Source organism: Elephas maximus, chromosome 9 (assembly GCF_024166365.1).
Source record: "Elephas maximus indicus isolate mEleMax1 chromosome 9, mEleMax1 primary haplotype, whole genome shotgun sequence".
In the NCBI taxonomy this organism is placed as follows: domain Eukaryota; kingdom Metazoa; phylum Chordata; class Mammalia; order Proboscidea; family Elephantidae; genus Elephas; species Elephas maximus.
The window spans coordinates 51,008,880-51,024,920 of NC_064827.1; the positions used below are offsets into that span (position 1 = coordinate 51,008,880).

The following is a 16,041-nucleotide window of genomic DNA, read 5'->3' on the forward strand; positions in this document are numbered from 1 at the left end:
AGCTGTGCAGTGCAGCCCAGCTAGAAGGGGCTCCCATGCTGCGAAAAGAAAAAGAAAACAAACAAAACAAAATAGAATAAAGCAAAACATGGGGAAAAAAGCCCCAGGGATCCCACCAGTGTGGTGTCATGGGCCGGGGAATTGGTTCCCCAGTCAAGCGTGGCATCACAGCCTTTCAAGAAGAAGCAAAGATGGCACATGGAGCCAGGTGTTCCAGAGAAAGGAGGGGGAGGTGGTAGGAGGCACAGAAGAAACCAAAAGAGATGGAAAGGAGCAATATCAGCTCAGGGGTCTGGCCAGTGTGGGCAGGCCGAACCCAAGCAGCCTATGATCATAGCAGTTGTCTCCTGGCCAAGAGACTGTGGCTGGCAGGAAGCAGACAAGGCCGAAGGAGAGGGGGAGGGGGCTAGGAAAGTGTATATTGCTAGTTATCCGGTGCTCTGTCTCCTGCTGGGAACTTTGTGAAGCTTCTTTACCATACTCCCTGCCCGCTGGTCTCCGATGTGGGTGGGGCGAATCCAAGCCGCATGGGCACTGCACTCCCTGGCCGGCCAAACCACCACAGCCAGCCAGGAAGCTCAGAGGTAGAGCAGCAGGGAGAGAATGGTGGGTGGGAAAGAGTGTATCACTGCTTACCGGGTGCTCTGTCTCCTGCTGGGAGTTCCAAGAAGCTGCTTTCCCATGCTCCCTGTCTGCCTATCCCCAACAGGAGTCCAAGATAGCGGATCCATGCTGCGGTAGCCAGGGGGGCCCTCCGCACGTATCTTTCCTCGCTCTCCGTCCTCTGTCAGTTTATTATTCCATTCAGTGTTTGGCTGAGTTTTCTCTCTCTTCATCTGGCACTTCAGGTTTCAGGAATGATGTTTGTCTGTGTTTTACTTAGTTTTTCAGGACTTCGCTGTGGACGGTGCTTCTGTCTGTGGTGCCATGTTGGTCGGAAGTCCTCTCCCTTCCTACCGTCTTAACACAGCTCCACCAGTCTGCTTCAGAGAACATCAGGAATAATGTCATGCTTTTTGTCCCTGTTGCTATGAGTTGGAATTCAACTCGACAGCAGTGCACTTGGTTTGGTTTAATATGAATTAGAAGACAGGACTCCAGACCATCTCTCACCCTGTGATCTCTCATGCCCACACAGCTCTGTGATCCCAGCCACCATCCTTTTAAACTCTTGAATTCCTGCCCTGTGAACTCCAGACCTCACCTGTGTCATCAGCAGAGCCTCTTAACTTTGTCTGAGCAGTCCCTTCTTACTCTGAACTTGAATCTCCTTAATTATATTACTTCCCTATAGCCCTCCCAAATGGCCATGTTTTCATTCCCACACTCCTTGGGCTGCTAGATTTGGAGGTAGGATAGATGTTAATCTTTGCTCTTCATTGCCTTTTCCAGACTGTTATCTCTCTCTCCTCCCTAAAATCACTCAGCTTGGAAACTCATGCCAACAGCTAATAACACTCATTCTGCCTCCTTGGTGCAGTTATATAAGGCCCTGGATGTTCCTCCCCCTGCCTTCATTCCTTGAAGATTCTAGTTCTTGGCTCACCGTTACTTGCTCTCTAATGCCTACCCTTGTCGCAACCCTCTTCCATCTCTGTTTCTGGTTCCTTTTCATCTCCTGGATCGCTCTTTATTCTGTGTACATTAACTAGGTGATCCCATCCTTTGATGACTCCAAAATATGTCTTAACCCAGACCTTTCTCCAACTCGTATATCCAACTGTCTCCTTGACATTTTACTTGGATGTCTTAAAAAAAAAAAAAAAAAAACCCATTGGCGTTGAGTCAGTTCCGACTCATAGTGACCCTATAGGAGAGAGTAGAACTGCCCCATAGGGTTTTCAAGGAGCAGCTGGTGGATTCAAACTGCCAACCTTTCGGTTATCAGCTGAGCTCTTAACCACTGTGACACCAGGGCTCCAGATGTCTAACAGGCATCTCAAAACTTGTGGGTTTGAAATTAAACTTCTTAATTTGCCCCCAAAATCTGTTCTTTTTACAGACTCCCCCACGTGACTAGAGACTTTGTTTTGTGCACTGATATTTTTCCTAATGTCTAGCATATAGTAGATGCTCAATAAAAGTTTAATGAATAAATTACTTTTTGCAATAATAGTTGAAAACTGTTACAAAACACGATATTTTGTTTCTACTCTATTGTGAATGAGAGAGCTAAATAAGGTTTTGTGACCTGGCTTTGGAAGTGTGATGTAGTTGTTGTTAACTGCCATGGAGTTGGCTTCTGACTCATGGTGACCCCATGATGATGATAGCACAGTAATATTAAAGATATTCTGAGTACCAGGTTACTGACTTGTAAACAATCCTTTGTACCAAATCTGATTTCTCTGACAAGGGTTTCTACCTACTCCAGTCTACTACAGATTACTTTTCAGGGTCACTGTCTTCAATGACAAGTCTGATTTTGCCACTTCCCCACTCAAAATCCTTCAGTAGTTTCCTTTTGAATACGTAATAAAATCTAACTTCCCTGGCCTGGCATGCAAAGCTCTCCTCCTTTGAGTTTACATCTACTTCTCTGCCTTCATCTTGAGGTACGGTCTTTAATAATAGACTGAACATGCTAACCCCAGCAGTGGATCTGGCCCTGACTCACTTGTGTCAGTCAGAACTCCTTGGCAAGTAGTGACAGAGGGAAGACTGGCTTAGCAAAGAACAGAACATATTGGCTCATGTAACTAAAAATCTCTATGTACTAATATGGAAAGATGGTCACAATGTGTTGTTAAGAGAAAAGCAAGTTGTGGAATAGCATTTATAGTGTAATTCTATTTTCTGTATTTTTAAATCTAGCTATGGTTGTGTGTATCTGTATGCCTGGGGAGAAAAAAAAAAAAAAGTCTGGAAGAATAAATACACACCAAATGTTAAAAATGATTAAAACTACTGAGTAAAATTCTGACAGTGAATTTTCCAGTTTATGTATTACACTGTTTTATAATTTAAAAAATAGGTTCAAATTTATACTCAGTTCATGGTAACACCCTGGGAATGTAAGACCATCATGAACTTTCCAACATGTAGCCACTAGCTGAATGCCCTTAGAAGCGAGGATGATGAGGCTTCAGCATGCTTACTTACATCGTCAGGAAAGACCCATCACTGGAAAAGAACATCATATTTGGCAAAGTAGTTATTTTCAGGTGCTGTCGAGTCAGTTGCAACTCATAGCAGCCCTGTGTAAAACAGAATGAAGCAGTGCCCTGTCCTGTGCGATCCTCACAATCGTTGTTATGCTTGAGCTCATTGTTGCAGCCACTGGGTCAATCCATCTTGTTGAGGGTCTTCCTTTTTTTCACTGACTCTCTACTTTACCAAGCATGATGTCCTTCTCCAGGGACTGGTTCCTCCTGATAATATGTCCAAAGTATGTGAGATGAAGTCTTGCCATCCTTGCTTCTAAGGAGCATTCTGGCTGTACTTCTTCCAAGACAGATTTGTTCATTCTTCTGGAAGTCCATGGCATATTCAGTATTCTTTACCAACACCATAATTCAAAGGCATCAGTTCTTCTTTGGGCTTCCTTATTCACTGTTCAGCTTTTGCACGGATATGAGGCAATTGAAAATATCATGGCTTGGATCAGGCACACCTTAGTCCTCAAAGTGACATCTTTGGTTTTTAACACTTTAAAGAATTCTTTTGTGGCAGATTTGCCCAATGCAATACAGTGTTTGATTTCTTGACTACTGCTTCCATAGGTGTTAATTGTGGATCCAAATAAAATGAAATTCTTGACAACTTCAATCTTTGTTTATCATCATATTGCTTATTGGCTTAGTTGTGAGGATTTTTGTTTTCTTTATGTTGAGGTGTAATCCATACTGAAGGCAAAGGGTCAGCAAAATGAAGGAAACACTCAATGAGATGAACTGACACAACAGGCTCAACAGTGGACTCAAACATACCAAAGATCATGAAAATGGCACAGGACCAGGCAATGTTTCTTTCTGTTATACGTAAGGATGCCACCCAGCAGCATTTCATTGTAATTAAAGATTCTATTCCTCAGTCACACTAGCCACATTTCAAGTGCTTAACAGTCCCATGTGGCTAGTAGCTATGATGTTGAGAACACAGATATAGAACATTATCAAAGCAGCACATTCTGGTAGACAGTGCTGGTAGAGGAAAACAAAAATTCAGCCTCACCCCCACAATGTGAAACACCTGGAGAGCTGGATGAACCTAGATGTTTGCCTGGTTGCATTCTCTAGACTAGTCGGCTTCGCTCAGACGCAACCACCTGAGGCAAGTGCAGGCCTGAGCACCTGTGCTCTCAGAGCCCCCAGGAGTTGGAGTGAGGTCCTGGTTTGCATTCATTTATGCAGCGTCTTCTAGTTTTGGAGAGACAATATCCTAGTGGCAATGAATTTAGTAATTTTAAAGGGAAATAAGGAAAATCCCTACTCAGTAATACTTAAAGGAAAATAAGAACATCTAAATCTTTTTTGCAGTGCTGAGATTTACCTGTTTCGATTAGACAGAAAAACAAACTGGTTGATTTGGAGAAAATGTTTTTCCTTTCTTCCTCATTTGCCTAATTCCCAAGCAACATAGCAGTGCATCTGGCGAAAGAAAACTCATGTTCCTTTCTGGTAGGGAAATGAAAATGGTATCTTAAATACTTCTTTATAACATTGTTTTGAAGCAAAGGTAGGACACTTTCCCTTGGTTCCTTAGTTGCCCTTTGCAGTGGGAGGCTTTAACATTTGCTCCACGTGCTGTGCATAAAGATTGGCAATAGTTTTATGTTCTCGTTCTAATTTGGAGTCATAAAATGATTTCTGAATGACTTTTTTCTCCATATAAATCTGTAATTTAAAAGCTCATGATGAGAAAAGAACATTTATTGTAAATACCAAATAGGAACTTGCAATAGATTTTTATTTGAGATAACAGTGTTATTTTAATATTTAAAGCAACTTATATTTTTGATATCTTTTGAAAACCATGAAATGATAGGTCCATGAAAATGTCCCTTTATGTTTTACAGCAATTCATTATATTGACATCTGTATGTTAATAAACAGAGGAACTCCTGTCCGTTTCATGGTTGTGGACTTTTGTACAAGAGTCACAGCAATCAGTTTGTTTTTTTTTTTTTTCATTTTATAAAAGATTAAGAGTATATTAGCAGTCAGCATGATCCTTATTTAAAGGCTAGTGTTGTGTTTGGAGGAAAGCCTGGTAGTGTTGTGGTTAAGTGCTAGGCTACTAACCAAAAGGTTAGCGGTTTGAATCTACCAGGTGCTCCTTGGAAACCATAAGGGGCAGTTCTTTTCTGTCCTATAGGGTCACTATGAGTCAGAATCGACTTGATGGCAACAGGTTTTGATTTTTCTTTTAATTATATTTGGAAGGAGTCCTGGCTGTGCAGTGGTTAAAGCGCTCAGCTGTTAACCAAAAGGTTGGCGGTTAGAACCCACCAGCCACTCCAAGACAGAGATGTGGCCGTCTGCTTCCATAAAAATCACAGCCTTGGAAGCCCTACAGGGCAGTTCTACTTTGTCTTATAGGGTTGCTGTAAGTTGGCATTGATTCAGCGGTAATAGATTTGGTTTGGTTTATTGTGTTAGGATGCATCTGTCAGTTTCTCATGTTGTGGTGGCTTGCATGTTGTGATACTGGAAGCTTGCTAAAAGTGAAGAGAACTTGAAGCACTTACTGATGAAGATCAAAGACTACAGTCTTCAGTATGGATTACACCTCAGCATAAAGAAGACAAAAATCGTCACAACTGGACCAATAAGCAACATCATGATAAACAGAGAAAGGATTGAAGTTGTCAAGAATTTTATTTTACTTGGACCCACAGTCAACACCCATGGATGCAGCAGTCAAAAAATTAAATGATGTATTGCATTGGGCAAATCTGCTGCAAAAGACTTCTTTAAAGTGTTGAAAAGCAAAGATGACACTTTAAGGACTATGGTGCACCTGATCCAAGCCATGATAGTTTCAGTTATCTCATATCCGTTTAAAAGCTGGACAGTGAATAAGGGAAGACCAAAGAAGAATTGATGCCTTTGAATTCCGGTGTTGGCAAAGAATATTGAATATACCATGGACTGCCAGAAGAACAAACAAGTGTGTCTTAGAGGAAATAGAGTGCTCCTTGGAAGCGAGAATAGAGAGACTTCGTCTCATGTACTTTGGACATGTTATCAGGAGGGATGAGTCCCTGTAGAAGGATATCATGTTTGGTAAAGTAGAGGGTGAGCAAAAGAGAAGAAGACCCTCAACAAGATGGATTGACACAGTGGCTGCAACAATAGGCTGAAGCATAACGATTGTGAGGATGGTGCTGGACTGGGCAGTGTTTCCTTCTGTTGTACACGGGATTGCTATGAGTCGGAACTGACTCGACAGCATCTAACAATATCATTGTGTTAGGCACACACAAGAGCTGTAGGATCACAGAGGCAACCGTCGTATCACACAATGGAGATTGTCAAGAACGACTTCTGGACAATTTCAGCAGCTTTATTGTTTACCTGAACCAGTGTCCATCTACTTCTGGGTTCTTTTTATGACATCTATACCTAATGGCCTATACTAGAATACTCCTCATAGCAACCCCATGAAGAGTAGCATAGGCCATTAGGTATAAAAAAAGGTATAGATGTCTTAAAAAGAGTTGCTGTGAGTTGGAATTGATTCAAAGGTACTCAATGACAGAATACTCCTAGTGATGGAAAACACATTACATGCCCCCACCCTCAAATAAGAGACATGTTGTTTTTAGCTGCCATTGAGTTGACAACCCTGTGTGACCCCATGTGTACAGTGTAAAACTGTTCTGTAGGGTTTTCAAGGCTGTGACCTTTCAGAAGCAGATAGCCAGGCCCCTCTTCCGAGACATTTCTGGGTAAGTTAGAGCCACCAGCCTTTTAGCAAATAGTAGAGCACTTAATCATTCGTGCCATCCTATATACAGGATCAAATATATCATGGAGCCCTGTACTATTTGACCCCATTACATCTGATCCATGATGACTAGGCAATTTCTCTTATTGGATTGAAATCCTATTCTATCATATTTTCCTTAAATTAAGTAGATTAGAATGTTTTAAATCCTTAAATAAATTATGTTTACTTGGGATTACATTAGTATTTTAATATGGATACTATTGTAGAATAAGCAGGCCAATGGAAGTAAGAATAATGTTCTCTTTTTTCTTCAGACCAGGCACAAGTCTCTAAATGATTTGTTAGGACTAGTAGGAGGCTAGAAAGCCTTTCTTTAGGCAGAAAGTCAAACCACCTTCCCCAAAGCCAATTCAGTACTCAGTTAGAAAGCAAAGCCTGCAATGATAATGATTCAAATACTAGGCTCATATGTACACTTGTGATGTCAGCTTTCGTTCATACAGTGCTCTGCCTGCTAATAAATCCATATCTCTTTTACCGAAAACCTTTTGATTATTAATAAAGGTAATTTTAAAGATGGGAAGAAAATTGCATTTTCTTTTGTTAATTATAAGTATAGTTTCTTCAACTGGCTCTTTAAAAATTGAGAAGGCCTCATCTCACAGATTAATGAGACTTCTCTATTCCCACTCAAACCTTTTTGGACTTATTCACTTAATAAGTCTGCTACATATGTCTTAACTGTCAAAGGTGGCACTAGTCTTAATTCCTTAATTCCTTCCATCCACTCTTCCAAAAAATGCTCAGCATTATGAGTCAGATGCTGCTGTAGGTACTTAATACACAATCCTCATTTAATCCTCATGATAACTCTAAGAGGTAGATACTATAGTATTATAAGCCCCATTTTACATATGAAGAAACTGAGGCACAAGAATTTAGATCACATGCCTAATATAGAGCAGAGCTAGTTTCTAACCCAGGCAGTCTGTTTTATACTCTTAGCCTTTCATTCTACATCTTTCTCCAAGTACAACCTAGGTGGAATCATAATGCCATCTCTTCCATTTTACCCCACGATTTCACTTTGATGTGAAGTCATCAGATCCCATATACATGTTATACTCACCATTGAGTCATTGTTTATCATGTCGCACAGTCATGAGAACCCACAGGAAAAATTCTTGTGTAGTCACCATATCAGAAATATTCTATGTGTCCTTAACTATTGGTTTGTTTTTATGTTCTAAACCCTGTGAAATGTATAACTGACTGGGATTTCCTTATTTGTTGACTGCTACATAACTTTTTTCTTTTATTTACATAACTTATACTCAGGGGTATAATTCCTGTCTCCATTTTATGCCACCATACTTATTTTCTTCTTCTCTTCCAAATTCTCATTGATGCTCGTTACTTTATTTGATAGAAGTTGACATAACTGTGTTTTGGAACAAAATGAGTATACGTAAACATGCCTCATTATATCTTTATGGAGTAGTTATTATTGCCCTTTATACAGATCAAGAAACTGTATGTGAAGACATTTAAGTAAGTACCCAAGTCTGTACCATATAGTCTAGCACTTAATATTATGCTGTCTTTATTTGTAATCTGAATTTCCATAGGCTGCATGAGTTCGTGGGGGAAAAATAAAATCACATTTATAGTAATCACCCCAGCTCAACTTCTAAGAACTGTGTGACCTTAGTTAATTCATGTAATATTTCTGTGCTTCTGATTCCTCATCTGTAAAATGGAAATAATAATATACCTACTTCACAGGGTAGTTTACGTAAATGCTTAGAACAGTCCCTGTTAACACATACATAATGTATGACATCATCATCACCGTCATCATCTTTCGGCTCTTGCCCTTATTTATAAAGAACCTCCAGACCCTATCAAAGGGTCATCCAGTTATTTCTAAGGGTCCCTGCTGAAGTCTCATAAGGGTTTGTTATCAGTTTTCTCATGTGCTTCTCCTTCCACTTTCATCAATGCTACTTGAGAGTTTCCCCTCCAACTCTGTGTGCAGCCATTGACACATGTGCCTATGATGCTTTCTCAATCCTGAAAAACATGCTAACCCTTAAAGTGTGCTATTCCTTGGAGTCCTCCCTAAGACACTGCTTCTGTGTTACAACCGTGTCACATATTGGTTTGAAGGATACCAAACCAACGTCTACCCATCATCCAGCCTCCGATGAAGTACTACTTCAGCACTGAGTTTTCTTCATCTGCTTTCTTTATGAAATTGAATATATGTCCGTGGGGATGGGCCAGAACCAATATCCTAAACAGACACCATGCTGCCCTCTCCATTCCCTTGTACTCCTTTCTCATCCATACAATGGCCCCTTCCCTCATTCTCTTTCTGTCAACTCTCCTCTTAACCAGTTCACCAGGGACATGCAGCCATGTATGAATCCCATGGGCTCAGATAACACTTCCCGACAGATCACTATCTGTTCCCTGTGTTGGTGAGCACTCCTCAGTTGAGTCACAAGCTGCTTGGGGTCAGAGAGCATGTGTGAGAATTCTTCACCTTCATAGCTCTTAGTTTAGGATTCAGCTCAGAGGCATCTACCATGAACAGTCGTTGGCTGGTCTTGATAACTTTTGGCCACATCTGATGTGAAACCTCTTTGGAGAGAAAACATTTATTGTCTCATACAGGGTGACTAACTGCTTGAGTTTGTCTGGGAATTGTCCCACCCTGGTGGAATAGTGGTTAAATGCTACAGCTGCTAACCAAAAGGTCAGCAGTTCGAATCTACCAGACACTCCTTGGAAACTCACTGGGGCAGTTCTCCTCTGTCCTATAGGGTCACTCTGAGTCAGCATTGACTCAACGGCAATGGGTTTGGTCAGGTTTTGGTCCCAATTTTAGCACTGAAATTCCTGAGGCCGAGCAAACTGCTCAGTCCCAGACAAACCAGGATAGTCGATCCTAGTGCTAGGATTCCTCAGTTTGAAATATGCCCTTTACACTGCAGACCAGATACAAGTCCGCTCATTCTAACCTCATCTCTTTGCTCCACCTTCTTGGACACACTCACACATACACTTACACACACACACACACATATCACACCACCAGTGCCTGCTCTAGCACTCCCCCAGCTCACATTACTAATCCAATTGCTCCAGACATTACTGCCAAAGTGTCAGCCTGCAGGAAAATGTTTTCATCATCTCAGCTTCTTCTCTCAGTTTTGTGACCTCCCCAGTTATCTCTGTCTGTGACATTTACTTCTCTCTAACTAGCAGAGGTCCTGGGGAGAAACACAGTGGTCTCAACCATGAAAGGCTGGGTTTCAGATATTGCTGGCTTCTGTCTGCTGAATCCTGGTAGGATGAATACATTTCCATATTTGTGTTGTCATTCTTGGTAAGCGACAGCCCAGGAAAAGGCATGTTAGCTCCTTACACCTTGTTTTCCTCCCACAGCCATAATTGCTCCTTTCACACTGACATCCACCACCGCTTGGGCTTAGCACAGCCTCACCATCTGCTCATGTGACACCAACATTATGGCCTCCCTCTATGCATCCCTAGATGGGGCTGAGGAGGGCAGCAGAGATGGCAAGTGTGCCAACTGGCACTGGTGACAGAAACATAGAGAGCAATGCATCATGGCCCAGGGCAGGGAGGAGGAAGAGTGGACGCTGATGGCTAATCATGCAGCATCATCGATGCAGCGAGGTGGGCCTCTCTGCTTATGGGAGCAGAATCAGCGTGTGGTATTTTGTTCCTGCAACAGATTGCACCAGCTTCTTTTTGATGTATGGTCACAAGAGAATGTTCAATAGAAAGGAAACCCAGAAATCATGGTGTGGATTGGTCTATTTTTGCTTCTGTGCATCTCTATATGGCATTATCAGGGGATATTCTAGGCAGTTTGAGAATTGCTTGAAAATGGCCAGGAAAGGTTTCTGGCTGCTTAGGGAAAGACCTAGGGCAAATTGATCATGCTAAGGGCTAGGTCCATCCCTTAGGCTGCCGAAGCTCCCACCCACCTCTACTAATGTGGTAAGGCCTGTCAGTCTCCAGGATTCTCTGTTCTTTGCTTTAAGGCCTGTAATTGATTGATTGATTCATTCAGTTCTCTCTGAATGCCACTTCCGGGATTAAATCAGTCAAGCAGCCATTTGAGGTTTGCTCCAGAGATTTCAAATTTAGTTGTATGACTTTGGTTTTTTTTGGCTGTTGATTTTGATGTATTTGATGTTGAGACAGTTCTGTAAGTTTCTGTCCTTTGCTTTTCTAATGAGTCCTCACACACCACACACACACACACACACACACACACGTGTTGCCTTACTGTATATCATTTTCACCACTCTCTTTTTTTTTAAAGGTGTAGGAAGTGGCAGCACAAAGGTACCTAGTAAAATGCTATACTCTTCCTCAACGGAGGACACTAGATGCCTTTTTTTTAAGGCCAAGTAGCCCCTCCCAACCCCACAGATCCTAAGGAACCCTGGTAGTGCAGTGGTTAAAGCAGCTTGGCTGCTAACTGAAAGGTCAGCAGTTCCAACCCACCAGCTGCTCCATCGGAAAAAGATGTGGCAATTGACTTCTGAAAGGTTTACGGCCTCGGAAATCATATGGGGCAGTTCTACTCTGTCTTATAGGGTCGGTATGGGTTGGAATTGACTCAACGATGGTGGAATTGTTTTTGTTTTATCTCCCAAGGGCTGAGGAAGCCTTAGAAGCTCAACTGCATCAGCCATAGAGAGAGAGAGAGAGATGTGTTTCCATCCACCCATCCACATGGAATACAAACAAATCTCATATCAGCCCTTTACAGGGACAAAGACAGCCCCAGTGGCAGAGCCTCAAAGCTGTTGGAATCTTAGTGTTATCTCCATCACAGTCTGAGGTCAGCCGGCTAGGTCCCTTCCCAGTAGGTGGACTCAGTTGACCAGTCAAGCACAAAAGAAATAGAAACTCTATGGCCTTGACTTCTAAAGTAGCCTCAGGAAAGATCAACCATTAGCAGGGGCAGCTTTGGGACACTTATCTCTCAGTCTTACAGGAAAATATTTATCCAAGCCCTTTCCTGTAGCTATCAGGAAAAGAAATAAGCCAAACACTTGAAACAGCAGAGATGGCTGGCCTGAGGGTTGGTGATTTACACAAAGTACCATAAACAACTTCAGGCATGGAGAAACCTGCAGGAGTACCCTGAGGTTACTGGATGGTGAGAGGTTGTGAGAGGGAGGTCCTTTAGCAGGGGTGGAAAACATGCTAGAGATCAGAAGAATACAATCCTTGTGGGCCATAAAACACATCATGTCCAAGACATGGTGAGTATAAAGTATGATTTGTGACATACCTGGGGATAAAGAAAGGTGGTATTGAATGTGGCCAAAAGGTAACAACCTTACAACAGATGGTTAGGGGTCTGTACTTGAGACAAACTACAGCTGAGTGATACTAAAGGCTTCTGAGCCAGAGAGGAAAAGTACTGAAAGAGGGAAAATGGAAGGATGGAGGAGGATTCTTGATCTAAATGAGCTTTAAAGAAGATGATGCTTTCTGCTGCAGTGAGGAGGAATTGCAGAGGTAACAGCTCAGAAGCAGAGGCTGTGCCTGATTCTAGAGAGTGAGGTTGAGTGGGGCCACATGAAAGGCTCTGCTTCAATGTTGTGGCTAGAAAGTAATGGGTAGGAAAATGGACAAGAATCTCAAACAGTCGATGCTCTGCCTAAGAGTTCAGCTCTTTTGCCCTCCCCCTCCCCAACACACGCATACATACACCTCTTCACCCTTTTGTGTAGGAATCCGTTTTGATGCCATGGTAAAGGCTTCCAACTCCCACCCTACAGATCAGGAGGCATGAATTTCTTGTTCTGGCTTTAACCCTAACTAGCTCTGTGGCCTTCGGTTAGTCATCCCAAAGCTAGAATAAGAATTAAGGATCATGGTTTTTCCCTCACTGCCCCATGTTGTTTTTAGCTGCTGTGGAATCTGCTGTAGACTCATAGCAACCCCATCCACAACAGAAAGAAACCATCTCCATGATTGGTGGCGAATCAGACCTTTGTGTTCCATAGAGTTTTCATTGTCTGATTTTCAAAAGATGGTCAGGTGTTTCTTTCAAGTCTTTCTTAGTCTGGAAGCTCTGCTGAAACCTGTTCAACATCATAGCAACATGTGAGTGGACTGACAGACAGGTATGGCTGCACTCGAGGTGCATTGGCCAAAAATCGAACTCAGGTCTCCTGCTTGAGAAATGAGAATTCTACCATGGAACCGCCAATGCCCTATAAATATATATATATATATATATTTTTATATATAAGTACTTTCAAATAAAAAACAATTTTAAATCGCAAAAGATGTACAAAGATATCCTACCAAATTCTGATGTTTTCCCATAATGATTGTGTCATCGCAATTTTGCGAGTTAGAGCCGCCTGCCGCAAATAGTCAATTCTTGAGACAGGGGTGAGGTGGGTAGCAAGAGCTTTATTAGATATACCAGTATATGGAGACAGAGGAGAATGATCTCCTTCTAAAGTCATCTGTCTCATCAAGCTACTGATCAGTTCGGGTTTTTAAGGAAAAAGGGGTCATAAGTTTTAGGGACTTGTGGAATGTGTACTCTCTTTTTTCTGTTTGGTTTTGGTGGTTGTATCTCAAACATGTTGATTTTTTCCTGCTATTATCCCATTAGCTCAGGGGGTAGGTGGCACCATCCTTCGTCTTATTTGACAGGCTTAGATCAATATTACTTGTTTTCCACAGTCTTAGAGGAAACATTGGTTAACACTTAACTATTTGGAGAGCTAACATCAGGATCTTACCTGGAGGCAGAGATGGGCTAGGGAAGGGAAAAGAGAGAAAGAAGAAAGAAGAAGAGAAAAAAAAATTGGCTCAGGTACTGTTCAAGATATGGCTGAGCAGCCTGTTTCAATTACTTTTGATGCCTTTAAACAAATCATTTAAAAATACGTTTGTTCCACTGAGTTTCCCTGCCATGTGGATGCTCAGTCTAAGCACATGTTCTGTTTGCTTGTTGGATAATCCAGCAGTGGTCAGTTCCCCTGCCTGGGCCTCAGTTTTCTTATCTTATGAAATAAAAGTATTAGACTAGAAGATCTCTAAGATCTCTCCCAGCTTACATTTCTGTTATTTTATAACCTCAAAGATCTGTTTTCTATCTACCTTTGTTCTCATCTTATCTTGGCATTTTGGTGTTTTCCAAATATGAATAAGAAAAATTAATGTTGGCATTTCTATGTCCCCAACCCCACATACTTATTAAAGGCTATATCTAAACCTCAGTGAGTATATAGGATACTTCTGAGTCAAATTAAAGCATAATTGTGTCCCTTCTATGTCTCAGCCCTACAAAGAATATTTGTCTACAATAAAATATGATCATCAGCAAAAAATCCTTGATTTACTGGTGAAAGTATTTTGAAATGAAAGTAAAACCATTTTGGAAAGGGATAAAATTTATGACTGCTGTAAAATACATATATTGTTTCCATCCCTATTATGTAATTTAGGGTGTGGTCCTGGAAATTTCCCTAAAGTCCTATATGCTTTAGCTTTCCCGTTCTTTCATTCATTCAATCAGTCTCTCATTCATTCACTCACTCATTTGTGATTCAGCCTACCTCTAATACTTTCTAATAAGGTAAGTCTACCTCTGATAGTTACGAAATTTCTTGTGAACCGATCTCACATCTCCATCTTGCCAACTTTGATGCCACTGCCCTTTGACTTGATACCCTATGTCCTGGTTCCCACGCATCCTCTGAGAGGGAAACAGCAGAAGCTGGGTCTCTGTCCAGCCTTGCTGTGGTTCTCCTTTTTGATGGGAGCTGCTCTTTATTTGCTAGAAGGTTTACATAACAGATGTTACAAGGCAGACAAGTAAGCACACACTCCCAGAGCCCAAAGCACATGAGCCAGGCACACACATACTCACCAATACCAATCCCAGGAGGGAGAGCTGCTGGGGTGATGGAGGGAGTGTGCTCTGGGGGCGAGCACTGCTCTGAAGCCCTGCTAATGTCTGTGTGGCCATGCTGTATTTTCAGCTTGTCATCATGGCTGGGACAGTACTGCTTGCCTACTACTTCGAATGCACCGACACTTTTCAGGTGCATATCCAAGGATTCTTCTGTCAAGATGGAGACTTAATGAAGCCTTACCCGGGGACCGAGGAAGAAAGCTTCATCACCCCTCTGGTGCTCTATTGTGTGCTGGCTGCCACCCCAACTGCTATTGTAAGTACGGAACTCTACCTCCTTCTTTATTGTCAGACACCGAAGAGCATTTCCTGTCTGCCTTGTCTCCTCTTTCCTCTCTTCTTGGGCATTAATAGCAGTTTTATCAGCAGTGTCCTGTTTCAGCCAAAAGAAAAGGAAGGGAGCTCTGCATAAAAGCTCATTAAAGTACGTCTTGTCTTTTATAGGTGGCTTTGCTTTTTGGTATCTGAACAAAAAAATATTTTTTAAAAAAGCATGTGTGAATGTCATACATCAACAGGCTTGATTAGCTAGAGTGTTAAGGACACCAACTGTGGCCCTTGAAAAAAGTAAGCTGTGGGATGTGTATATTCACAAGAGGTTCTGAATGTAAATACTGACATTGATAGAAACACTCAGGTCAGAGTGGAATAGAGTCCACCAGCCCTGCATCTCCTGCTGTTCTGATTGAACTTCCAGAGAGGCCAGAGATGAGAGAAATCGCTTGTCCCCAAGTTTGCTGTGACTCATTCCTGATGCCTCTGGCTCTCTTAACTTTACGTTACACTCAATTAAGTTGCAACTTTGCCTTCATTTATTTCATTTTCTCTCTCATGAGGCAAAAAATCAGCCAGCTAATGCTTTAGGGGGAATGCTTCAAGAGCCTGCAGATTGTGTCATCTGGTAAAGTGATTTAACGCTTAGACATCTTAATTTTTATTTAAGAAATGATCTTTTGTGGGGGATGTAAAGTGAACTTTTCTGTGTCTAAACATAGTACAAGGTCAGATTAGTTGGGATGTGATCTCAGCTCTCACTCTCCCTTTCTCTTCTAATAACCATCTTCCCCAACTCTCTCTCCTCTCCTGCCTGCCCTCTACCCACCTTGTTTTGGGGGCAGTGATAGCAATACTGATGGATATGCTGAGCAATA

General features: G+C 41.9%; 1 protein-coding gene across 1 annotated transcript in view; it reads left to right on the forward strand.

Moving 5' to 3' along the window:
• The window catches only part of PLPPR1 (phospholipid phosphatase related 1), a 159,002-nt gene that overhangs the window by 85,664 nt on the left and 57,297 nt on the right, over positions 1-16,041 (forward strand). The window contains exon 3 of the mRNA XM_049895892.1: positions 14,958-15,146. Within this exon, the coding sequence (XP_049751849.1) occupies positions 14,958-15,146 (189 nt within the window). The remainder of the gene's footprint in view (positions 1-14,957; positions 15,147-16,041) is intronic.